This window comes from Phycodurus eques, chromosome 4 (genome assembly GCF_024500275.1).
Source record: "Phycodurus eques isolate BA_2022a chromosome 4, UOR_Pequ_1.1, whole genome shotgun sequence".
In the NCBI taxonomy this organism is placed as follows: domain Eukaryota; kingdom Metazoa; phylum Chordata; class Actinopteri; order Syngnathiformes; family Syngnathidae; genus Phycodurus; species Phycodurus eques.
In genome coordinates this window covers 30,138,659-30,166,603 of record NC_084528.1, presented here as the reverse complement: position 1 = coordinate 30,166,603, position 27,945 = coordinate 30,138,659, and the positions used below count along the sequence as shown (strand labels likewise).

Here is a 27,945-nt window from a genome sequence, read left to right as displayed (position 1 = left end):
CTCCCGCCGCCCGCCACACAACCACAAGTCAGTCTGAGACGACACCAAGATGAGCACTACTTCCGCATACATCTTCAAAAATAAAAGTCAATCTGTTTAAATTTGAAGTGTCTATTCGGCTTTTTTTTTTTTTTTTTAATTATACATTTTATAACGTTTTTAACCTTAATTCAGTACTCTTATAAAAAATAAGTAGCTGGAATTATAGAACATCTATAGCACGCAAAAAAAGTGTAAATGCCCTACTTCCGGTTCAATTGACGTGACGTTTTACCTTGACTGAAATATCCCCTCCTTGAGCCGTCACCTTATCGTGGCGGAGGGGTTTGTGTGTCCCAATGATCCTAGGAGCTAAGTTGTCTGGGGCTTCACGCCCCTGGCAGGATCACCCATGGCAAACAGGTCCTAGGTGAGGGACCAGACAAAGCACAGCTCAAAAACAACCCTATGATGACAAACAATTCAGGAAGATGTTTTCCCTTGCCAGGACGCGGGCCCCACTCCGGAGCCAGGCCTGGAGGTCTGGCTCGAAGGCGACCCACGGGGCCCGGCCGGGCATAGCCGGAAAGAGTAATGTGGGTCCCCCTTCCCATGGGCTCACCACCTGTGGGAAGGGGCCATAGGGGTCGGGTGCAACGCGAGCTGGGCGGTAGCCGAAGGCGGGGACCTTGCCGATCCGATCCCCGGCTACAGAAGCTGGCTCTAGGGACGTGGGATGTCACCTCTCTGGCAGGGAAGGAGCCCGAGCTGGTGTGTGAGGTCGAGAGGTTCCGAATGGATACAGTCTGGCTCGCCTCCACACACGGCTTGGGCTCTGGTACCAGTCCTCTCGAGAGGGGTCGCACTCTCTTCCACTCTGGAGTTGCCCACGGTGAGAGGCGCCGAGCAGGTGTGGGTATACTTATTGTCCCCGGCTGTACATTGGGGTTCACCCCGGTGGACGAGAGGGTAGCCTCCCTCCGCCTTCGGGTGGGGTGACGGTTCCTGACTGTTGTTTGTGCCTATGCACCAAACATCAGTTCAGAGTACCCACCCTTTTTGGAGTCCTTGGAGGGGGTGCTGGAGAGCGCTCCCGCTGGGGACTCCATCATTCTACAGTGAGACCTGGAAGGGCGTGATTGGGAGGAACGTCCCCCCCATCACAACCCGAGCGGTGTTCTGTTATTGGACTTCTGTGCTCATCACGGAATGTCCATAACGAACACCATGTTCAAGCATAAGGGTGTCCACACGTGCACTTGGCAGCAGGACACCCTAGGTCGCAGTTCGATGATCGACTTTGCGGTCGTGTCATCGGACTTGCGGCCGCATGTCTCGGACACGCGGGTGAAGAGAGGGGCGGAGTTGTCAACCGATCACCACCTGGTGGTGAGTTGGCTCCGATGGTGGGGGAAGATGCCGGTCCGACGTGGCGGGCCCAAATGTATTGTGAGGGTATGCTGGGAACGTCTGGCAGAATCCCCTGTCAGAAGGAGTTTCAACTCCCACCTCCGACAGAACCTTGCTCATGTTCCGGGGGAGGCGGGGGACATCGTGTTCCACGCCTCCGTTGCTGAGGCGGCCGACCGGAGCCGTGGCCGTAAGGCGGTCGGTGCCTGTCGTGGCGGCAATCCCCGAACCCGTTGGTGGACACCAACGGTGAGGGATGCCGTCAAGCTGAAGAAGGAGTCCTAATCCTATCGGGCCTTTTTGGCCTGTGGGACTCCTGAGGCAGCCGACGGGTACCGGCTGGCCAAGCGGAATGCAGCTTTAGTGGTCGCTGAAGCAAAAAACTCGGAGTCAGAGTTTGGTCCGCATATCCGGCAGTAAGTCAGACTCGTTCCCGGTGAGGGTTGGACTCCGCCAAGGCTGTCCTTTGTCACCGATTCTGTTCATAACTTTTATGGACAGAATTTCAAGGCGTAGAAGAGGTCCGGTTTGGTGGCCTCTGTATTGGTGACATCAGCAAGAGAGAGAAAGGCGCAAATGAACGTTTCAAATGAAGGAGCAAGGGGACATTTAAGCTTCAGCGTTGGGATTCTCAGTTTGAGGGCTTTGGACGTGAATTGGAGCCAGCAGCAGCTCTTGTGTGAATGTGCATCATGTTATCGCTTGGAGGAGTAAAGCAACTGAAGTGTATGGGCAATGTCATCCTTGACCACATGACAATACGTGGAGTGGTGAGCACATCTGTCTCACAATTCGGATATTCTGGGTTCGAATCTCAGGCTTTTCATCCATTGCCCACCAATAAATAACACTTTCTGGCATGAGTTGGCCTTCCCCTTCTACGTAAGTACCAAACGCCTTCATTCCATCGTTGGCACTTACGAGCTATTGAGTAATAATAACTTTCATTTCCATTTCTACTACTACCGTGTGCAGTTAGCTATCAAGCTATGCCTACAACCAGGAAAAAAACAATATTTAAGAGAACTACGGTAGGCCTTTTGTGTACACACACAAAAGTAGTTCAAAAACAAAAGTGTTGCATTGACATTTGTGGTTAGTGTATCTTGCATGTTTTCTATCAGCATATTTTTTGATGACAACAAACGTTCCGCACAGCTAGAAAGAGTGTCCAGTCCAGTTGAATGTTTAAGAGTTTAATAAAAGCAGATCAAAGTCAAAAAGAAATCCTTAACACCCATGCTTGGATTAGCATGTGGTTTATGACCACTTCTAAAATTCAAAATAAACAAATAATACAATCTGGTACATGCATTTCTAAAGCTCCCACAAAATAACAGTCGTCAAGACCGTTGTCGTGTACGCATCATAATTCCTATTTAATAGTGCTCTTCCAGTCATGTTACAGTTGCTTCTCTATAAATAAGATGACATCAAGTACAACCAAAATAAAGTTAAATACAGCATAAATGGATGGGACTCGACTTTCTTATTTGATGTTAGGGGTTAAACTGAACCTGACTGTCATTTCCATGCAACTCACTTTGTGTGCTTTGTTAATCTTATTTTACATAGTAGTACATTATTTCCCAAACTAATAAAGCTTGAATTTGCAGCTTTTTGTCTCACTGTAACTTCATCTGAGAGCATCTTTCAGTCAACTTGAAGGAACAAAAACAGGACCGGCGTATCCAAGTGCATGCATGTGCCATGTGGAGGTCAAACAATCACAACCAAAAGGTAAAACAAACCTTTTCTTTTGGGATGTTAACAAATAAACAGCCTTAAATTAAAAAAAAAAAAAAAAAAAAAACAGACAGAGAAGAGATATAGGTGGTAAGTAAAATGTAAAGCAAAGAAGCTATAAACAAATTAAAGATGTCTATGGAGAATGTCGAGGGAGAAAACCTACATCGAGTTCACACCAGTCTCCCATTTTGAGAGGCAATGGAAGCAAAACAAAAAGTCAACTATTAAACAAAAAATACATTTTAAAACTGCAAAAGTGATTTTCATTTTTTTTAAACTGGTACACAATCTGTTAACAATAACAAAAATGCTCAGCTGTGACTGACAAGTATTTCTAATATTTATTGAGCTGCACGAGAGGGACAAATTATTAGAAACCTTTTTGGTAGGATGTCGGATTACATTTACACAAAAATAAACTTTTTTTTTTTTTTTTTTAAATACAAAAGTGAGCATTTTATCTTTTGTAAGGTAATAATTGTTCATGCAGCTGTTGGATTGGATCTCGTGAGAGCGTTTTGAGTGTACCTAATAATGTGGTCGGAAAACTTTTAACCAGTAGAGTGTAGTAGACAAACAATATACTGCATAAGAAATTATTTATTGACTACAAAAAAAAAAAAAAAATTGTCATTATCTAGCTATGCCAGCAACATATAATGTCAAGCAGAACAATTAAAATGCTCTTCCACTAGATGGGAGATTGTAAAATTAAGCTGCTGCCAGTCACACAAAACAATAAAGTTTTCTGGTGAACTATTTCAGGATACTGTGTATACTTTTTGTGACATTTTTGTGTTTTTTTTTTTTTTTTTTGTCAAATAATGGGGCTTGTCTCAATAATGTTTAGGGAATATATACAAATACATCATATTATCAACAACATTGAAAACAAACAACAAAAAGTTAAATACTTCAAATATTTGAGGTCTTTAAAATAATATTTCTAAGCTGCTAAATCATAAAGCATGATGATAAATTAAAGTCCCATGTTAGTCAAAATCAAATCCATCTCCTTCAGTCCTATAGACACACAAGACGTATGTCAGTGTTACGTCATCGTTCTCAGGTGTAGCAGCTGATTGGTGGTTTTGAACTGGTGGCAGCTGACCGGATTTTTCGTTTTGCTTTGCACGTGCTTGACGCAAATTTGCATGTTGCTCGTCTCACGGAGAGTCGGCAAGCGGGCTTGTCTTTCGGGGTCACGTCAGGAATTGATGGAATGAAGCCGCCTCTGTTGTAGTGACGCAACGTGGCGAGACAGGGAGAGAACAAGGACGCCTGTTTAGTGTGGTGAAGAGCAGCAAGATGATGATGATGATGATGATGTCTGGAGGAGACGTCCATGTGCTTCACTTTCATGAAGCTCTTCAATAAGATCTTAAATCTTGAGTTATTATTATTATTATTTTTTTTTTTTGGTCCATTGGTCCAAAGTGTAAGTTCACTTCAGATCACTTGCTGTCGTGTGCGGCAGCGCCCATTTGCATCTTCTCCTTGTTGGCGTCTTTCTTGTTGTCGCTGTCGTCGTTGAAGAAGAGCAGAGGGAACATTCCCAGGATGCAGCCGATGCCGACGCCGATGGCTTTGCCCTGCACGTGGAAATGTTACTGGGAACTGAATCAAATGGAATGTTTCATACATCATACATAGTGTATCGTATCTCATACATTATCATACCATTAAAATTCCATACTAGAGGCGTCACAATGAATCGATTAATCGATAACTAATCTATCAACAAATTCATTCACAACTGTTTTGATAGTTGATTAATTGCTGAGAGCCAAAATTGTCCAAATCCTCAGATTTTAACCTCTCTACAGTAAATATTCTCTGAATTCTTTAGTCCTTCATGAAAGTAGACTAATTATCTTTGTGTTTAATCACAATCAGAAATTTGCAAAAATCTGCTTTCACTTTACTTTTACAGGAAAATGATAAAACATTTTGCCCATTTTCTGACATGTTACGGAGCAAACCAGAAACTGAATCAGAATCAACCTGTGGAAAAAATAACAGTCAGTTTAATCTATTACAAAAATAATCGTCTATTACAAAAATAAAAGTCATTTGAACCTGACGCAGTCTCAGAAGTGTACATTAAAGTAGTAGCCCTTCCTTCGCATTAATCGGTACCCAAGAAGTAGCTTTCCGTCTCTTGTGATATTTCTTAATTGTTTTTTTATTTGGTTTTATTTATTCATTCATTCATCTTCTGTTCCGCTTAGAATCCAGTTTCGGAAAAAATGCTTTTGAAATAAACTTGGATGAAAAATAATTGTTTGCCGATTAGCCGATTAATCGCTGGAAAAATCTAAATCGATTCTAAAAATATTTTATCGTGACAGCTCTATTCTACACCATCTAATACTATTACCACGGCATAGTTGGTGACCCCTGAAACGCAACAAATCCAGTCGGAAGTCTGAATAGGCAGACGTCAGATTTGTCTACCTAATAACAGGAACGGTCCATTTCAAAACGTTGATTTCCTGTCACTGTCACGCCTTTGTGAAAAGAAAGCGCATTGAAGATTGGCGTGAACTCTCGCAGTCAGCCTTTTGGTGTTTTACGAATTGAACCAATCGGAGCTAATTACATCTCACGCCGCACACTATTGAAAATCTTTCAGGTGTCATTTTCTTTCTAACTGCGAGCGATCAAAAAGGGCACGTCACTGACGTTTGACTGTTGTTCAAGGCAAATTAAAGCCATCGTTGCCTGCAGCTGGTTAAATGGCCTGTTAAAGCACCACAAAGGAATAATGGTCCTAATTAATTAGTTTTACTTCAGAGATCTCTCAACAATTTGAAAGTGCAATTGAATTTTAATCACTGTGGTAAACATCAATTAATATGCATCTGTTAACCACTCAAGATATGAGAAGAAGCAAAAGAAGTCAACCAATAGATGTGCAAATTTGGTTGCGTATTATATAGGGGTGGGCGATAGAAATCGCCTTCGATATAATCGTGAATGTTGCTTTAACGATGTGCAATTTTACATGATCAAGTATTCATACCGTCTCTAAAAGAAAACAACGGGACGGGTGCATGGGAGGCATAGGATGAGGAGAGAAAGGAGGAAGTGCATGAAAGTCCTCATTTGCCAATTCAGCGGACACGATTCAGTCACGTGACTCAGTGGCAAGCAAAAGAAACTCTCGCTCACAAACTAGCGGGCTTAACAACCTTCTCAGGAGTTTGGCAGCTTAACGAGTGTCTGAATTGAAACAATGGACCTCAATGGAACGCATGTTACGCGTTCAACACCATCATCCCTGAACTTCTTTCCTCCACGCTTCTCCAGCTCAGCGTCTCGCCTGCCATTTGCCAGTGGATTTACAGCTTCCTGACGGGCAGGACACAGCCGGTGAGGCTGGGGGTGACCACCTCCTCCACACGCAGCATCAGCACTGGGGCACCCCAAGGTTGTGTCCTCTCTCCACTGCTCTTCTCTCTCTACACGAACGACTGCACCTCAATGCACCCGGCTGTCAAACTCCTGAAGTTTGCAGATGACACCACTGTCATCGGCCTCATCAAGGACGGTGACGAGTCTGGATATCGACAGGAAGTGGAGGGGCTGGAGCTGCGGCGTGGCCGACACAACCTGGAGCCGAACACGCTCAAGACTGTAGACATGATCGTGGACTTCAGGAGGCATCCTTCACCACAGCTGCCTTGTGTCGACCGTCGAGACCTTCCTGACTGTAGTTCCTGGGAATTACAGTCTTTCAGGACCTGAAGTGGGCGATCAACATCAACTCCGTCCTCAAAAAGGCCCAGCAGAAGATGTACTTCCTGCGGCTTCTGAGGAAGCACGGCCTGCCACGGGAGCTGCTGAGGCAGTTCTACACAGCGGTCATCGAATCAGTCCTGTGTTCTTCCATCACAGTCTGGTTTGGTGCTGCTACAAAAAAGGACAAACTCCGACTGCAACGGACAATCAAAACTGCTGAAAAGATTGTCGGTAACCCCCTACCCACCCTTGAGGACTTGCACGCTGCCAGAACTCAGACAAGAGCGTCCAAAATCGTCTCGGACCCTCCACATCCCGGTCTTCCAGCTCCTTCCCTCAGGTAGGCGCTACTGATCAATGCAAACTAGAACTAGCAAGACATTCCAACAGCTTCTTCCCTCTCGCAATCAACTTCTTAAACACCTAACTTACAATTCCATTGCAACATGCTGCCAATTTTTTTGCCTGAGTTTGTTGTCACATTTCTGTCGGGCCAATTATATATCACTCGTGCACTCACTGTAGTCGTCTCACCACGCTGCACTATTTGCATATCTGTTGTTGACCAATACTGGCCACTCATGCCAGAGTAGCATCTGCACCACTTGCACACTCACAGAGGAGTATCTGCAACATTTGCACAATCAACATTGTCCCAGATTATCGCGCTATTCGTCACTTTAAACTGCATACGCTCCATGAAGTCTTGGCGCCCTTTGCACAATGGTCATTGCACCGGACTATTACGAGATTAGTCATTCAAACTGCTCTAAGTGCGAGAGGACTCTGCATCGTTTTGCACAATTGTCAAAAAAAAAATACAAATTGTATCGGCATTACCAGATAACTAGCAACCCTTTATTGCTCAGTGACTGTTTTTTTTCCCCCTCAATGTCTTTACGTCTCAAAAGTGTTTATTTATTTATAACCATAACTTTTAACTGTTAAATATTGCCATACAATATTCTTGTATACATTTCCAGGTAAGCAAGTACAGCTGTACAGTTTCTTTGTTTTGTTTGTGTTTTAATGGGATGTCGTCAAATTGTCGCTTCCGTAAAATAAAATAAAATGTTTTTTAATTACATTTAAAAAAAAAAAATGAATTAAAAATATTGCCCACCCCTAGTATTATGTATTACATACACACAACCCTCAACTTTGTTTGCCCATATGGACCAGGCTGGTCCAACATAACATGGTGATTATTAGGTGTTGATAAAGACACATTTCTCCTGATCATAAATCCATGTTGTTTTAAGGTGCAATTTTTGCTTTAATGTTTTTGCACGGGCGTTTTGTCTCCTGAGCGTGTTGCGACATTACCAACCGAGTGGGAGCTGACTCGGGTCTGCCACATGTCGGCCTGCTTCGGACTCAGGTCAGGAATCTGCATCCCAAGTCGAGATGCCAAAGCTTCCACATAACCTGCCAGCCTGGAGAGATAATAAGAAAAGCAAAAGAATTTCAAAAAAAAGAAAAAAAACATTGAATATAACAAAAGCACTTCAAAGTGTTTCTTTATTGTGTCAAGTAAAATATTTATTCATCGGGAAAGTGTTTTAAGCATGGGCAGCGTTAAGTCGCTGCATTCGTTTGTGCTGGTTTGATAGCAAGCCGCGGTGGATAAGCGGTCAGTCTGCTTCGCAGTTATCAGGTTCGGGTTTGAATCTCACCTTCTGTTTCCTCCTACATTCCACAAACATGCATGTTAGGTTATCGGAAGATTCTAAAGTTTCCATAGGAGTGAAGGGTTACAATCAGATCCACAAATATTGAGACATCGGCAAAATTCTCATCTTTTTGGCTCAAAACACCACCCCAATGGATTTGAAATGAAACAAATGTCAAAAACGCATCAACGACATCAGCAGACGCTGGATTTCGTCCCTGTGATGCTCTGCCAGGTCACTACTACAACTGTCTTTACTTCCTACTTGTTCTTGGGACATTTTCCCTTCAGCAAATAAACTACATGCTTAATTGGATTCAGGTCAGGTGATTGACTTGGCCATTGCGTAACATTCCACTTCATAAACTTAAGAAAAAAAACAAAAAAAACTCTTTAGTTGCTTTCGCAGTATGCTTATGTCGCAATATTTATGGACCTGACAGTATTAGTCTATATGTGCCCTGCAATTGGCTAGCGAGCCCAAAGTGGGACAGGCTCCAGCTCACTGACGACCGTAATGAGGTACAGAAAATGGATGGATGAATGACAGGAAGTGAGACGTCTCTAATATTTTATTGCAGTATTAAAACATTAAAATCCAGCGGCCATGTAATGTCATTTAAGTTAAGCTTTGTCGACACACTAGAAATGATCTACCTTTTGCGATGTGCATTTATTTCTTTATTTTTTTGTCAATTTGCAATCCATAAAACCAGACGAAGAGGAATTTGCCCACTGAACCAACAACTGGAGTCGCCAACATCTTGACAGTGTTATTAGTTTTTGAGTGAGGGGTTGAGGTGGGCGAGGAGGCCGTAAATCATTGACGTGCCATAAATCAATCATTTCTTGACCTACGCGCCCAGCCGTCACCTCTCTCCCGAGGGACGATCGCGGCACAAAATATCGTCGCAAACCTCCATTTTTCTCACCCACATATTCAATCCCCCTCAGCTCCCACACACACTTGTTGCGGCATCGTGACGGGCAAGAATCGGCAGCCAACGTACAATACACACTGAGACAGGATTATTATAATATGGAAATAGTCAATTCTACTGGTATACTGGTGGGGTTTGAAAAAAGGATAATTATTGGCATTACACAATACTGTGTGCCAAAGAACATTTACTTTATCTGTAGTACTTGGTATACTGTTGTTTGTGGAGCTGTGTGTGTCCACATTGCCCTTTAATCATGGTCTTCATAAACTCCATCATTATTATTTTACTCCATGATGTAGATACATGCCAAAATAGCACAAATCTGTGATGAATTGACGCCACCTCTAAAAAAGGTTATATTTGCCTATCGATGCCACAAGAAGGTGCCAAAGCAATAATTGTTATACAAGACCGGTCTGAGCACAAAAACAGCAAATGGGTGAATTTTTAATAAATCATGTGAATCGGTGAATTTGCATGTAGTGAATCACGAATAGGTGGAGGAACTCTTCACACTTTGGAACAACTGCCAACAAATATTGTGCTCCAAAAGTGTCAAGCCTCTGGGAGAAAAATGAGCCTCAATGGGCTGCACTGCTGCCTTAATGATTACGAACCGTCTCATTGCGGCAACTGGATTGACGATCTCTGTGATGTTGTGAAGGATCTCAACATGTAATTGCTACAAAATCATTTGTCACTGGAGGGAAATTTTACAGTTTTTGACACTTTTGACAATATTTCAATTTTTATGAACGCCGATCTGAAAAATATTACGACTCAAATGGGCCGTATTTCACTGACATGTCGTTCCGGTGCGACAAATACATTTGTAACACTAAGTTATAACTAGATGAAATGTAGTATTTAATGGCCGCTCAGCTCTTCAGTGTCAAACGACTGTTGAGTCAGCGAGGCTGAGAGATGACAAATATCAGAACAGAGCAGGTAGCAGGGAGACAATACTTTACAAGGTGACTTTACAGGGGAACAGAAACAATCCATCAATCCATTTTCTGTTCAGGGTTTTCACACCATCACTGAGTGAGAACTGAAGCCACGCTGCCTCCACAGAAGTCAGCTGATTGTACACCTACGCAATAAGTGACAGAACACAAACTCCCGTGTGACCACCAATAGTGGCCAGTGGTGTCTAATTACCCAACTTCAAATGTAGGGAAGCATCTACTCGGGGTTAGGCCTTTATTTGTTTGTCTTTTCGGGATACTATCGAGAACGTTAAAAGTAGTGACCGGGGGGAGGGGGGGGGGGGGGGGAATTGTAGTGGAGAAACATGTAGCAAAACAGGTCAAAAATTGACAACACACGGTCAAACTTCACACTTTTATTCATCTGAGAGCGTTGCATGCTTTGGTACTGCTGTTTTGGTTAGCAATGGAGTTGAGAGTGGCTTTGCAGTTCACCAGCGCATGTCCGTATGTGAACAATAGCAAGATAATTACTGTTACTCCCTGTTTTTCTTTTTTTGTGTGAAAAGGCAGGTGTTTGTCTTAAATGACTCACACATCCGGTGACGTGAAGTATGGTGTACTGAGTATAGTGGAGTATATTTGGACAAATATAATTAGGTTTACAAAGACAATATAAATGGTGTTAATTGTTAAGACCGAATTGCCGTATATTTGTGTTAAAAGAAATGGAAGCTGGTTGCTCATAAGATTATAAAGATGATCAGACCTTTTTTTTGTGGCAAGATGAAATAGGATATAAAGTGTAGGATATGATGATAATGCACCAAAACTTTACTCCGCTTCTGGGTCGTTACAAAGTGAGCGGACATTTATTTCTCTCCACTGTTATCCCCTGAGGCAAAAGCTGCAATCTTTTTGGCTTCGCAAAGTCCTATTCTATGTTATCTGCTGGGAAGCAGCAGATGAATTGGCCCATTAAAAAAAAAAAAAAAAAAAAAAAAAAACAGCAGCAGCTGAGACTGAGCGGGTAAAGATTGTATCTGTCAGCAAACATACACACATGCCGTCCACATCTACGGTGTACATAAGGCATCACACCCTGCCTTAAGGAATAGAATGCAGCATATTCGTTTTATTATCAAAGGGGGAGGCTCAGGAGGAACACAGTGGAGAGACCAGACCGTTGCACATATTTACACGTCACACTGTGGAGCACATCTCAAGCACAATTTGGACTTCGACCAGAAACGTGAAAAGAGATGAAGAACACACCGTTCCGGAAGTTGGGGCATGTAAGCAGCAAAGTGGCCGTCATTTTGGGGAATTTTCTAAACAAACACCTCAAAAGTTGTCCTTAAATATACATTCAGGAAAAAAATAAAATAAATATAAAGTATTGATTTAAAAAAATATATATTTTATTGAACCTTTATTAAACAAGGTAATCCAATTGAAAACAGTTTCTCATATACAACGCCGACCTGACTGCAGACGGCAAGGCAAAACAAGGCAAAAAAAACAAACAAACCACTACACTACTAAATACAACAAACTGAAAAAACCCCAACACCAAAACATAAAAACTATTAAAGCAATCTACTGCCTTCACTACTCTGAAATAATGTCCCATTATTTGTTATGGCAAGTGATGCCATTTGAAACGTCACAGTAATTTTGACTCCTAGACTCGGAGAGCCCCATGGAATGAGCTTATTTTAAACTTGTCAGCCAATTGGAGGAGCGGTTCCCTGAGTAGCAGACGAAACAAACTGGTCCAGCAGACATGTTAAGAAAAAAATAATATTTCATATATATATATATATATATATATATATATATATATACATACACACACACACACACACACACACACATCCATCCATTTTATCTACTGCTTTATCCTCACTAGGGTCGCGGGCGTGCTGGAGCCTATCCCAGCTGTCTTCGGGCAAGAGGCGGGGTACACCCTGAACTGGTTGCCAGCCAATTGCAGGGCACACATAAACAAACAACCATTCGCACTCACATTCACACCTACGGGCAATTTAGAGTCTTCAATCAACCTACCATGCGTGGTTTTTTTTGGGATGTGGGAAGAAACCGGAGTGCCCGGACAAAACCCACGCAGGAGAACATGCAATCTCCACACAGGCGGGGCCGGGAATTGAACCCCGGTCCTAAGAACTGTGAGGCAGACGCCCTAACCAGTCGTTCACCGTGCCACCATATATAATATATATATATATATATATTATATATATATATGTTTTAACTGTAATTCGAAGGCAAACTGCCATTTTAAGGACATCTTGTGACGTTGCTAATGTAAGCAAACTCCAGCCTCGTCACTGGTTATCAAAGTTGACATATTGGTTGTTTTTGTTTTACAGGTGTCTTCCTTTTACACGTATGCGACAAGGAAAAATCTTAAAAATCAGACGCATAATGTGTATCTGTAACACGCATCCCTGACCCTGTAAGTCCAGTGGTTAACTCGTTTTTTTTTTCCCACCAAAAATTTTCAAAGGGACGAGTCTTCGTTTAACCTAACATTCATGTATTTGGGCCGTTGTTGGAAGCCAAAGTATGGCTTTCAGAATCTTTGAGAATCACAATGAAAACCAACACTGGCACGAATGCAGCGCATAAATCAATTTATTGAGTTTATCATTTGGCTCGTTTGGTCGGAATAATTTCAACTAATTCATGTGTATTCCATCCAGTCCGCCTGGAATTGGGGGGGACCAGATGCAGCAGTAGGAAAGGCCAGCCTGTAATGCATGCAAATGTAAGACTGTGAGGATAGATTTGGCTATTTGTCATTCGACCTTCCCTGGAAAAGAGATGATTCCCACCAGGGCTGCATGAATAATTTAGTTGTTGTTTTTTTTTTTTTTTTTTTTTCTCTCAATATATCATCATTTACAGGGAGTATTGTACAACTGAACAATGTTTACCATTGAGATGGTTCACTGGTCATTTGACTCCAAGGACCTGACCTAGATCAGTGCATGCGGTAAAATGACATGAGTGGTTTCCGCCATTTTGCTGGCAAAAGTGAACATGAAGTGCGACAGCATCGTTGCACAGCGGCAGCTCTCTGCTTCTCTCATGTCTGACCTGATCTGCTCTCACCTTGACAACCCCCCACCCCCCGCAGGGGCGTTCTCTTCTAAAATGTGATAGAGTAGCACATACACACATGGGGGGGGGGGCTTTTGTTGATCATGACTTCATTACAAACAGTAGGCTGTTCAATGCAAACGTCTGAATAATACAAAATAACATTATAACACTTTCATTATCAATGAATACTTTTGCAATTATTATTTCAAATGCACAACAATTGTTCGCAATTCTTTAAGAGAAAATGGCCTGTGCAAAACTAAGCAGCACTATTGTTATTTCAAGCATAACCATCAGCCAACGTAATGTACCGTTGACCGTTATTCGTGTGCAAAACCTTTGGGACACTGACCCCTAGTGGGTGTGTTTATTTTTAAAATTGTTCGGTGCAAAGTGTGGAAAGTACGTCCATGACTTTAAGAAGCACTATAATGATAACACTGTCCACAATGCTGAAAACAGTTAGAGCACTGTTATTTCATAAATAAGACGTCAAGTTATGGGATACAGTTGACTTCTCAGAGAAGCCCAGTCAAGCCCTGGATCAAATTTGGCTATAAAAGGGGGACTTTAGCTACAAAATGATCATTTCTGTTCAAAATGGAAACAAACAAATGAAAAAAATCAAGTATTCGCTAAAATGAAAGAATCGGCATTAAAGCACTGACAAAAAGTCTCAACAGTGTATTAAATTTGTTACGCACTGTATAATTAAACATATTTCTGCGCTGCATAAAGAAATCACTTTGATCACCCATTTATGTTTTTAAAAAATGCACGGGTAAAGTTGTCATAAAACGCATTTTGCCTCAAGTCGGACCTCAAGAGTCCTAATTCAAGAGTGTGTGTGCATCTTGAGAGTCGCGTGGAGGCGCGCTCGCGCGAGTGTGCATTTGTGACTTGCCCGAGTCCTGCCAGATCAGACACCAAGTTGCCGAGAGCAGCAGCTGAGGAAGGAAGGAAGAGTGCACAGTGAGATTCCTTCCAACACTGACATTTGCATCCAGCGTGGCCAACAGGCAAAATGACTGATTGATTGACAGACAGACAGACAGACAGACAGAAGCCCCTCCCCCACAGCGGAATCAACAAATCAACCTTTACAAAGATGAAAACGGCTTCGATTGACACTGTCACAGATATATTAATTGACGAAAAGGTATATTATCGTGGTTGTATTTTGCAGCGGCCTATATTTTGTTTACCTCGTGCGTGAGTCAGAATATTTGAAACACCACTGTAAACTAGAACTATAATATTTTTTTCATTTTTAAAATAAATAAATAAACACTCTTACTGGTTATCTACACAAGGCCATATATATATATTTTTACACAGCTCTTATATTATTACATGGGCGGGTCTACTGGAATGTGCTTTGTATCTTCTGCTATGCATGAAAAAACAAATAAACAAAAACCTGCCAGTTTAAAGCCCAGCAGCCTTACAGGATGGCCACATGTTTGTTAAACAATCTCTTTTTTTTTTTTTTTTTTTTTGGATGATCCACCTGAACATGTGGCCAAATGAGCCACAGAGGATTTGAGTTAAGTGAAGTGAACATGTGCCAGCACATCATGAAAGAGACTCAGCTGGCGGTGTCTGTTTGAGCGTCTTCCTCTCACAGGAGATCATCTAATGTTCCCAAAATTTGAGAGTAAAGCTGTGTTAAGTGGGCAGATCTGTGTCACGGGACGCCACACTTCTGCCTGCTTGCAGCTCACAGCTGCGACACGAAAACATTGACTTTCCAGTCCGCCGCCACGCGTTGCTGCAGTCGCACTCTGACAAAAATAGTCATTTTGGTCGGAAAAGCTTGTGGACGGAGCGGGAGGGAAGATCTGCGACTCTTCATATCGTGGTGGCTGTTGCTCAGTAGGTAGAGCGGGTCGCCCAGTGACTGAAGAGTCAGCGGTTCGAATCCCGGCGTCTACTGTCCGCTGTCGACGTGTCCTTGGGCAAGACACCGAACCCTAAATTGCTCCCAGCCAACAGCCGCCCACTGGCGTATAAATGGGTGAATGGGAGCCTCTGAAAAATGCTTTTGGGCACCGTGATGGTGTAGTTAAAGTGGCAGAGAAGTGCACTTCATTTACCATTTCCTATTAGCCAGCAGAGAACTATCTTGTCCTCCCTATTCATAGAAATGGACACACACAGCTACACAACAAAGCATGAAGTGTGATGGGTTTTTTTTCATCACGTGCTTCTTGTGTGCAATGAGGGTGATGCAAAGATTTATACCTTTTTAATATTTGATGTTAAGCGTCCCAGGATGATTAATTGCAGCTATTAATAATAGTGTAACAACTAGCATCCCTTGTGCATTTCAATGCATCTTTCCACATATGGCAACAGTGACTAAATGACAATTATCCACTAATTACAAACCTAAGAATGTGAATCAGATAAAATCATGTCAGTTTTATTGGAGAGAGATACATTGATACTCTGCTATTTTATGATGAACTAATAGCTGAGTATTTTGTATACGTAGGTTGTAATACCGAAAACAAAAAGAGCAATAGATTGTGGCAGAATGTTCTATTCTGTCTTGACCTGCAGTCAACAATATTGCCCACCAGATATAAAACTCGTGAATAAACAAGCCATGAAAAGACATTTTATCAGAGGGTGCTGTTGGTCATAATGTCCTGTGAACCAGCATATATGCAGCTTTTAACAGCAACCATAAAAGCAGTTTTTCTCCACTCAGCCCATAAAAGCAACATATTCAATAGCATAGATCACTTCATTGAAATGGTGCATGCACCCTCCATCTGCGATGCGGCGCAGAGTCATTTACACACATTTGCATCTCGGAAATGGTGCGATGGGTGGACTTGGCGGCAGTCTTGACGCAAGTGCTAAATCGCCGCGGAGCGGCCTCGATACGGGCAGCCGTTCGGAACTTGAATGTCAGCGGAGTGGCTGTAATGGCGTCTCAATCGATGAAAAATGGTGTGAAATCAACTGCGGCGCAACGTGCGATCAAGTCTCCGCAATGAAAGATAAGAGTCAAAGTCTCAAAACGACATCGACAATCGTCTCTGAGTTTGCAGCTGTGACCACTAAACTTTCGTGACCTGACACGGCTTATTCGCCTCACAAGCAGGGACAACAGGTTCCACGGGAAAATGCACATTTCCTTCATCTAGGGGGAAAATTAACAATCACTGAATTTTTTGGGGCAAACTCGCTTTTTTTCTATATTCATCTTGATGGCAGAAAAAGGAATTAGTCTAGTGATAGTCAGTTGTAATCAATTCAATTCCGCCTAAACTGACTACAAAAGAAGCAATCCTTGAAATGGTTTATATTCGCGTAGCTTTGGACCTAAAGCAAAACGACAACGTGTCATCTTGTGATCCTCTTTCTCATCCTCAATATTATTTCATTTCTACAGCTTGTACTACAGGAGACACACACACAAATGCTTTAAGGTTACATTTAAAGGCAGGAAAAGTGATGATGGGTACAAGTGAATACCACAAGCATATTGCATCCAATAGAGCAATAATCCTGAAATATTTGGAGGCATTCAATGGGAACTCAAGTGACTGCTGATGATAGTGACTGGCGTAAAAAAGGACGCACTCATTTGACCTGAACATACCCCTGTCATCTTATGTCAGATATTACAGTATTTCAAATCAATAGAAATCTTCATCTGAAAAAAATGCAAGTACACCATTAAAAGTGCTGTGTGTCATATTTGAACAGTTATCATTTGCCATAATTTCACTTACGTACACAGATGCGATGTTGTCAACTAAAGAGAACCTTCATTTGTTACAATGACACATTTTTCTTTTCTTGAATTAAAAAAATGCATGAAGATGCAGTGATGCTCTTACCTGCCATAGTAGAAATGCCAAGGATCACGCCGATGGATAACTCAATCTGCGTACCCTGGAGGCCAACAAACACAGAAAAACTATGATAACACAGGTAACTCTGCAATACCTTTCTATTAATGGGGCAGTATTTACATGCTGCAGTCAATCCATCAGTCCACCCATCCGTCCAAACAGTCAAAGTAATAAGACTTAAGAATAGAAATAGGAATATTTTACTGGCAATATTTAAACACTTTATACTGTAGTTATTCATTCTCTTCTTTCATGGGAAATGTATGAATTATAAAACTAAATTATATATATATATATATATATATATATATATATATATATATATATATATAAAAACTCTTCCACGAGGAGCATTGCTTGTTTCATCCTGTGTAGAACATTTTGTGGCTAATTAAGCTATAAAAAAAAAAATCCCAAAAGGAATTAAAATGCAAACAGGAAGTAAGGGACTTCCACAGTACATTGTTACACTGTTTTCTGATGGGATTTTGTTATTTAAGCCTAACTGATATTGTGAATGGCTGTGAAGACAAATCATGTGGTGGTGGTTACGCATTTCAAAAGGGTCAGGTGTTGGTTGGCCTGAATTAAAATAAAAAATTTTTTTGAGAACTAATTGACCAGCGAATTAATACAACTGAGAATAACAGTATTTAACCTCTCAGAAAGAATTGTGAAAGGTAAGAAAAAAATAATTCTGTTGCTCTTCATTCACTGCCATTGACGGAAACAGAAGTCAAATATCCATGTTAACTAGGAGGGATGGCTGTGAATGAGTTTTCAGCAATCAGTTCAAGGGAAAGGGAATTTTCAATTAAGTAATGAATTTATGTACCTTTTAAAAACCTTGGTGATGTGCCTGAAAAGACTTAAAATATTATATTATATATTATGCCATATGTTGGGAGAAAAATCTGAAATAAAGGTTGTGACATTGCAGAAACAGGGAAATTAGATTGTCACAGCAGCAATATTCACAATTACACCAAAATAGGAGCACTAACAAAGTGAAAAGAAAAAAGAAAAACTAATAATAATAATAATAATAATAATAAACACAAAAGGAGCATTGAAGGGGACCCAAGGAAAATTTTCATTTAAACTAAGATGGAAGAAAAGGAGGCAAAGCTTTAAGGTATTGTCTGTTGGTTCACAGCAAGTAATAAATAATAAAAGTTTACATATAGTATACAATGCCACAGCAGTATGCATAGCACTAGCGCAAAGGGAATACATTGGAATGGAAAATAACAAAGGGAAATAACATCAAGTAATGAATCATATAATCATAGTTTAAGGCAGTGCAATGAAACGTTATGTTACCCGTTTGAGTAGTGGGATTATGTTTCATGAAATTAGATTTCATTTGCCATCTTTTGCTTCGCTGGCCTTCAGTAAGATTAATGAGTAATGATTAAAGGAGCATGTGAGAGGTGATGCAGAATGTTGGGAAACAGAGAAAGGCACAAGAGCAGACAGACAGTTTGAAAGGATGACTGAGTAGAAAGTGTCACAGTCCCATCTGGACTGCTGACTGTCTAATTACTGTGAGTACGGAAAGTTTTCAGACCCCTTAAATTTTTCACTCTTTGTCATATTGCAGCCATTTGCTAAAATCATTTTTAAGTTCATTTTTTTACACAATGTACACACAGCACCCCATATTGACAGAAAAAAAGATGTATTAAAAGAGAAAAATGGAAATATCACACAGCCATAAGTATTCAGACCCTTTGCTCAGTATTTAGTAGCAGCACCCTTTTGAGCGAATACAGCCAGGAGTATTTTTGGGATGATGATGCAACACCTGGATGTGGGGCTCCTGTGACATTCCTCCTTGCAGATCCTCTCCATTTCTGTTAGGTTGGATGGTGAAAGTTGGCGGGCAGCCATTTTCAGGTCTTTCCAGAGATGCTCAATTGGATTTAAGTCAGGGCTCCGGCTGGGCCATTCAAAAACAGTCACAGAGTTGTTCTGAAGCCACTCCTTCGGTATTTTAGCTGTGTGCTTAGGGTCATTATCATTTTTTAAGGTGAACCTTCGGCCCAGTCTGAGGTTCTGAGCATTCTGGAGAAGGTTTTTGTCCAGGTTATCCCTGTACTTGGCCGCATTCATCTTTCCTTCGATTGCAACCAGTCTCCCTGTCCCTGCAGCTGAAAAACACCCCCACAGCATGATGCTACCACCACCGTGCTTCACTGTTGGGACTGCATTGGACAGGTGATGAGCAGTGGCTGGTTTTCTCCACACATGCCACTTAGAATTAAGGCCAAAAAGTTCTCTCTTCGTCTCATGAGACCAGAGAATCGTATTTCTCACCATCTTGGATTCCTTCAGGTGTTTTTTAGCAAACTCCATGCAGGCTTTCATGTGTCTTGCACTGAGGAGAGGCTTCCGTGGGGCCACTCTGCCATGAAGCCCCGACTGGTGGGGGGCTGCAGTGATGGTTGACTTTCTAGAACTTTCTCCCATCTCCCGACTGCATCTCTGGAGCTCAGCCACAGTGATCGTTGGGCTCTTCTTTACCTCTCTCACCAAGGCTCTTCTCCCCCAATTGCTCAGTTTGGCAGGACGGCCAGTTCTAGGAAGGGTTCTGATCATCCCAAACGTCTTCTATTACAGGATTATGGAGGCCACTGTGCTCTTAGGAACCTTAAGTGCAGCTGAATTCTTTTTTTTTGTAACCTGAGCCATATCTGTGCCTTGTCACAATTCTGTCTCCGTGCTCCTCAGGCAGTTCCTTTGACCTCATGATTCTCATTTGCTCTGACATGCAGTGTGAGCTGTAAGGTCTTATATAGACAGGGGTGTGGCTTTCCTAATCAGTCCAATCAGTATAATCAAACACAGCTGGACTCCAACGAAGGTGTAGAACCATCTGAAGGATGATCACAAGAAATTGACAGCACCAGAGTTAAATATATGAGTGTCACAGCAAAGGGTCTGAATACTTAAGGCTGTGTGATATTTATTTTTTTATTTTTTAATAAATCAGCAAGAATTTTTTTTCTGTCAATATGAGGTGCTGTGTGTACATTCATGAGGAAAAAAAACTAACTTAAATTATTTTAACAAACGGCTGCAATATAACAAAGAGTGAAGCATTTAAGGGGGTCTGAAAACTTTCTGTACCCACTGTACTTTAGTGTTTTAATACTTTTTTTTATTTCTTTGGTTGGTTGGGCTTCATAATCTCAAATTGTGTTGTCACTGTTTTATTTCGCCTTTTAAGAACCGTTTTTATTTAAGTTAGCATTAGCCTCCTTCCCTCAATCTGGAAATTAAATTCCCACCCACATTTATGTTCTACCTACCGGTTCCAATTCCCTCAAAGTGGGATTAGCACTGCATTAGTTTTGTTTTTTTCTCTCTCAAATGCCCGACATGTAGACATTAAATGGGAGTTGTGCACTTGGACGAGGAGTGCAAACCAATTCTCAGACTGGTAGACTTCTCAATTAGCAATTCCATTTCATCTGTTTCATCAGCATCTGTATGGAGTTGTCTGAGCATTTTCTGGATGTGACACTTACGGCAACAATCATGATACAGTTGTCCAGAAATCCAAATCCAACAAAAGGGAGCGCATTGTGCAGGAGAACTGAAAAATAACCAAAACACAAATGACGTCAAGAGGAACAATATTGCAACACTTAGTGAGAAATAAATAATCCCATTTGGTGTGATTTGGCCTAGTGGAGGAGAGGATTTATGGAATGTTTACATAAACAACAACAGGTCTCCGCGATAAAATAAATGCTGCGTTATGATTGATGCATAAACGCTATATACACTGACTATAAGTTGATCCAGCTTTGTAAAATGCATGGGTTTTATATTAACAATTGAAAGGCGGAGAAAATCAAATCCTATCTTGACATATTTTATTCCAAGTTTTTACGATATTCCATTTGATCAGAGTCAGTTGTTTTGTTTTATTTTGTATTTTTCTAGCCATTTAAATAGTGCACTTTGTTTTTCAACTAATTTGTGCATGTATTGTCTCATAAACAATATCCTGTAAATAATATTAAATATTTTGAAATAATTACTCTTGACCCCATTTCTTTAAAATCACCAATTAGTTCAATTATATACAGTTCTTGACCACTGCACACTACAAAAATCACAGGTAACAAATTGTTCAATTAATTATTGTGACCTAAAAAACAGGCAACAATTAATGTATTGGACCCCATTACACTGTGCAAGGATAACTAATGCAATGTGTAGTTACTAGTTAGTGTATGTGAAAACAACGTGAGGGTAGATTATGTCATGTACTTGAGAACCTATTTCTGTTCATAACGTATTTTGATTCAGACATTTAGCAGGCCTTCCATTAATGGCCTTTGCAAACTTAATTAGCCAAATGGCAAGAGCAGGGCAACAAGCATCACATTAGACAATGGCTTGTGTGGCTGAGTGCAACGTTCAAGTTCCAGAGAATGCTGGATGAGGTAATGACTGTGTCATTTTACTGTCACTGTTTATTTAATGTTGCCGCTAAAGCAGGAAAAACTACATTTCACCGCCACATAGGAAAAAGTGTGCTTTACACGTCAACTGATTCAATCCGGTTCAAATGTGCATTGTGCGAGGGAGCGGAAAAGATCTACGGCTGGTACGGTTAGTCCCAACAAGATAATGTAAAATACTGCACACGAAAAATAAATACATAAAAATGTACTTCTTACCATATCTTAACTGTGCTGCAGTAGGTGGCGCAATGTCAAGCTGCCCTGTTGGCAAAAAGATGATGAAAATGTTACAACCAAGGGTGAAACATCTGACTTGCTTTGTGAATGAACAAAACATGGACGAGAGAAAGTTAAAAAAAAATAAAAATAAAAAACAATACACTATGAAGTGCTGATAAAAGTGCATCTCTCCCTCGTTGACTCGTTCACCCAGAAAGACGAGTGTGTCTGATATGATGCATCGACTTGATTGTAGCTGGTGTGTGTGTGTCCCTGAGAGAGAAACAAGCTGTCATTCATACTCAAATATTAGATATTTAATAAGGTCAGGGGGGGGCAAGGGTGAATAAATAGTTTGGTTAATGGAATGTCGTGAAAAGGGAGTGAAGAAGGAACTCAAAAATATTTTTTTCTGTTGTCCTTAGCAATCAGTTTTTGTCCAGATTTGTTTTTGCCCATATTTGTGGCAGCACCAACCAGAACTGGTTGGATGATTACGATATAGAATTGAATTTGTTCCTGTACATGTACTTGTAAAAATGCTCCGCTACTATGACACCAATACCACTTCCTTACAGCCTGACATATACTGTACCTTGCGTGTAGGAGCCATCTTAGCCATGTGGAGATACTTCAAGATAAACACGGCTGACAACTGAGCCAACTTCAAACGATGCTCTTCAAAACGGATAAGGAACTACGCTCAGGCAGCGACGGAAGCGCTGCTCCGTTACGCCCAACTGTGCTGCCGCCCCGAAGCCGCCGCCGAGTATCACTGAAGAGTCCTGTCACCCTTTTATTGTACAACTTGCGGTATTCTCAAGAAGCAGTCCTTTCGTCCATTCCAAAGAAACTCAATAATGCTGCCTCCAACAAATAATACAAAAACACAGCCCCCAGCTACACTACCAATTAACAACTGAACGTTATTAACGAGGGACTTTCCACCTACCGACTCTTGCGGACAAATAGTGGCCTCTTTTCAAGGCACCCTAACGACGGTCCCTTTTTTGCAGTCCGGAAGAATGGTACGATCTATGGTTCAGGGGTGTGCGTCCAACTTGGAGCATAAAGTTGAGTTTCTCCAACTCAAGCTAGTCTGTCCTAAGTAAGGCTTGTGGCATGAACTGATGAAGCCTGCTCAGATGAGAGGCAAAACCTCTTCTAAGACAACCAGAACAGTCCAGTTGCGGTCGATTCAAATCCCTGAGAATGAAGTGACCTGGGTGAATGAGAATATTCACATGCATCTCTCTGGATGAAGTGGTTTTCCTAAAGCAAACCTTTCAGGAAGTTAGTAAACTATTGAAAGATGGCAGAAGAACATAAAGATGCCTCCTGTTAACGGATTACCATCTTGTTTGTGTTCAACTTCTGACATGAAAGTTCTTTGGAGAAGAAGGTTTCAATCAGTAGTCAAAGAATAACCAAATCCACATTTCCACAAGGCAGGCTTCCGTTTCCATCACTGGTGGGATGGAGCAAGCTACGCATGTCACTTACACAAATAGTGTGGCCCACAGCAGTGGAACACACTATCTGCAAATGGGAAACGGACAAAAATGAACACGAAACAGTACAGTGCTGCATGCTGACAACCGATAACAAGACCACACTAACGACTTTCTATCCCCCTCGCCATCCGAATCCAAGGCATTCCTTAAAACGGTACTTTCCTGTGCTCTCTCCTTTCCATTATAATGGTTGTTGGAAGTGGCAACTGTGACAATATACTGTCAACTAACCAACAGAGTGCAAAAATATGCGAAGCAAAGAGAACAGGATTGTACTATACAGAACAGATAGACGCAGAACACAGCAGTCGCTTTAAAGGCCGAGGGCAATAACATGGTTTCCTTTTGCAGTTTCTGTGAAATTGGATTTGTTTCACTCAGGTCTGTGGAAGTAGGAATCCAATTTCCACGCCCTGCAACGTCTACTTATTCGGTCACACATTACAGCCGTCCAGCAGAAGACACAATTTGCAACGCTGTTTTAAACTGTGAACTTGGAGTTTTAATCAAGTCGCGTTCAAATAATTAGATTAAACATATTCGAGTCATCAAATAATATACCAGTCAGTTTCCTCCGCCCACATCTAGTTCCATTTCCTACTCTCCTTTCATTTGAGGACACAGGCCAGGATCATCTGTTACTGAAGAACCAATGAGGAATTTAGAACAGCACATACTTTCTTTATCATCATGTTCCATTCCACAAACCAAATACACACATTAGTCAGACAAAGGTGATGCCTCTTGGTAGTTACTCCAGCCCCTAACTACAAAGCAAATCCGCACCAGAGAATAAAACCTTGGGAAATCCATTAACAAGAAGCAGAAGCACTCGGTAGAGTTTTCTGTCCCAATTTACGAAACCTCACCTGACTATTTATCGGCTGACATGACTCACTACAGGTATTGATTGTGTGGCATCCGAAATCCCACAGCGCTGCCCTACTGCAAGAATTGGGATCTTGGAGGGGGGGGGGGGGGGAGTCTTTAATGGACTGTGATAAGCAGCTAACCACAAGCAGGGACTCCACAGCAGCCATGTACTATTTCCCCAGTCGTGCACCCCCCTCCTGCAGCAAAACAGCAGATAACTGCTCGCTGATTGTAGACATGTTGTTAGATAAGACTTTAAATACACATTTGTTCATGGGGCTGTCAGCTCTAACAACACCCTGAAGCAACACTTTCACATCCTTTAACATTATTACAAGAAGTGGAGCAGCGCACACACACGTGCACATACAACACACTGGACTGCATAGATCAGCAGTCTACCCAATGCAAGTTGTCTGTTTTCCCAGTTGGTGGGCAATGCGATATTTGATTTCGTCTCCTCTGAAAGGCTCAAGCTAAAGAGATGAAATGATACTCATTTGGTCCCATGTTAAGATCTCATACTATACTACTGTACTACAGTATATATTGTAGCATTCAATACAAATTATACGAACATTTCCAAAAGTGAGAACATTTTTCCACAAAATGTGATTGAAAATGTAGTTTCGTGAGAAATGGGTTCTCATTATGTGACAGTGAGATGCAGCATAAATGAATATGAGCAGATGCTGTATTTCCCATTTCATGGGCGCATATTATGGCGTGTAGGATGTGTGTGTCTGTTCTGTGGAGGTGTGTGTGTGCGCATGTGTGTACATACCACCTCCATCGGTGGGCATTTCTCTTCCCGCACAAGAAAATTTCACCCCATTAGATTGTGTGTGTGTTTGTAAGATCAATAGAGAACAGTACAGGGAGAGAGACATTCATCTAGTTCACAGCACTGCAGCATTTTTTGTGTGATTTATGAGACAGAACACAAGTGGGCCGGTGAGTGGGACAGTGGTTACGAAAGAGGAAGCGCAAATGTAGCAAATGTAAGACCAGCTACGGGGAAGACGGGAAAATGAATCCCGCTGAATACAAGGATACGAGTATCTGATGTCAGCAAATATCCCACAGAGTAACGGGGAACCTCAAGCAGAAGAAAGGCAAGTAGAGTAGCTTTCGACTGGCAGGACGTGGGGAATAGGAGGTTTTAATTGGGCGGTCTAAAATGACTTTAAAGACATACTGCAGTGAATTCACTTTGAGCATCAACAGAAGCCACCACAGTTCCTCAGAGATGATGGTGATGATGAATCCAGGCACACATTCGATCTCGCACGCCATCCATTTTCGTGGTGACGCACGCCATCTGCTCAGAACAACGCAGCCCATGTCAGAATCCACAAGCAGCTTATTTGAATGCAGCATAAAATACTATTCAGTGCTATTCTAGACACCGAATTAAAGCAAGGCCTGCTTGTATCTTTCAAAAAGACCATTAATTCACCACCGTTTCAATTAAGATTTAATTTAAGATTGCTACCCCCAAATTTAAGGGACTAACACCTTTCCACCTGGGCCAATGTCTTTCCCTCCCCCCCCCCGTTCTTCTTTTTCACAGAACTCCATGCAAACGCAAACTCATCAAAATGCATCACTCATACCATGCATCCATCCAATTTCAATACCCCTTATCATCACTAAGGTCACGGGTGAGCTGGAGCCTATCCCAGCTGACTTTGGGCAAGAGGGCACCGTGCCAGCCGGTGACTGCGCATTCCTAGAGTATTCATGAGCCACAAGATTTGACTCAAGTCATCCGAGCGTTTTCGTAATAGCTTCAATGCTTCTTTGTGTACTGGAGGGTCTTTTCGAGTCGGTTCGTGTCACATGAGGTTGTCGGACCGCTACACCGTCTACGGATTTATTTGTAAGCCATAAAAATCCACCAGTAAATAATAATGTGTACCGGAGCTGCAGTTAATTCTGCATTTACTGTAAAAAAAAAAAAGTATCAAGAAGCGTCAAAGAGGCCAGGTGCAAACAGCGAGGGGTAATGGGACATAGAGTATGTACAAAACATAAGCGTTATGGGTAAGACGAGAGTAAAGCGTGAGAAAGAGAGAAAGTTAAACATCTTGCTTATGCGGGACGTCGTTTTGTCCCAAGAAGAAAATAAACACAAAATGAATCCTAACCGTTTCTGGTGCTCAGACTATTACGACAAGCAGTCGGAATTACAGAAGATAAAAAGCACCGTGACTTTCGGGATGATCGTATTATTATATTACCTGAGTGTCTGTGGTGCCGTTATAATTAGATTTATAGAGTGATACGTCTGTTCAGAGTTTTCAATAAAGCCAAGCCATATGCAGCCATTTCCATTTTGAATCCAGCCAGTTGGAGCACACGCACACACGCTGATAATTAATTAGGTTTGTTTCTAAACTTGGCCTCTATCCTAAACTCAGAAGAGCTACTTTGGCCAATACTGAATTCAAGTTCACATAAATCAGCATAACTGTATCTAAGAATCTCCCTTAAAAAAGAAATTAAATTACTACTGAGAGAGAGAATCTTTATTACAATGGTGAGAGACATGTTTCTAATATTTTGATTCCGTTATGTAGTTTTACTGCCATCTCTCAATGAAATCTATCATAAAATGTGAACGTACATCTTTGTACAGTGCCGTGAAAAAGTATTCGCCCCCTTCTCAAATTCTTAATTTTTTCCAGTGTCCCCACTTTATTTAAGATATCAAATGTGTGTCTCTCTCTCTCTCTCTCTCTCTCTCTCTCTCTCTCTCTCTCTCTCTCTCTCTCTCTCTCTCTCTCTCTCTATATATATATATATATATATAAATCTGACAAAGATAACCCGTGTAATCATAAACTGCTGTTTTTAAACGGTGATTTTATTTATTAAAGGGAAAAAAAAATCGATTCAAAGCTACCTGCCCTGTGTGAAAAAGTAAATGCCCCCCCTTGTTAAATCACGTATTACCTGTGGCAAATCACATTTTTGTGGAAAACTGAGTTTCTTTTTCTTTAAAAAGATGAGTTCGTTTTCAATAACCGCATTCAAGCCTGCTTACATCCAGACCTATTCACTGCGGAAAACCCTTCAATAGAACCTGCCTGACCAAATGAAGTTGGCAACAAAATGCCACGATCCAAAGAAATTCAAGAACAGATGAGAAATAAAGTAATTGACATCTATCAGTTACAAAGTCATTTCTAAAGCTTTAGGACTCCAGTAAACCACAGTGAGAGCCATAAGCCTCAACTGGAGAAAACATGTAACAGTGGTGGACTCATCCAGGAGGTCACAAAGGAACTGAGGACAACATCGACAGAATTGCGAGCCTCCCTTGCCTCAGTTAAGCTTATTGTTCAGATTCTGGGAAAAAATGCAAGGCAAAAACGACTGCTGACCAAAACGAACATAAAGGCTTGTCTTATCTTTGCAAAAAAAC

General features: G+C 41.5%; 1 protein-coding gene across 1 annotated transcript in view; it reads right to left on the bottom strand.

Annotated features, from left to right (window-relative positions):
• Positions 1-3,720: 3,720 nt before the first annotated feature.
• LOC133401801 (transmembrane protein 65-like) overlaps positions 3,721-27,945 on the bottom strand; it is a 29,096-nt gene continuing 4,871 nt past the window's right edge. The window contains exons 3-8 of the mRNA XM_061675213.1: positions 22,126-22,170; positions 20,962-21,029; positions 17,414-17,468; positions 14,461-14,503; positions 8,213-8,318; positions 3,721-4,730 (exon numbers count right to left, since the gene is read on the bottom strand). Of these exons, the coding sequence (XP_061531197.1) occupies positions 4,593-4,730; positions 8,213-8,318; positions 14,461-14,503; positions 17,414-17,468; positions 20,962-21,029; positions 22,126-22,170 (455 nt within the window). The 3' untranslated portion in view covers positions 3,721-4,592. The remainder of the gene's footprint in view (positions 4,731-8,212; positions 8,319-14,460; positions 14,504-17,413; positions 17,469-20,961; positions 21,030-22,125; positions 22,171-27,945) is intronic.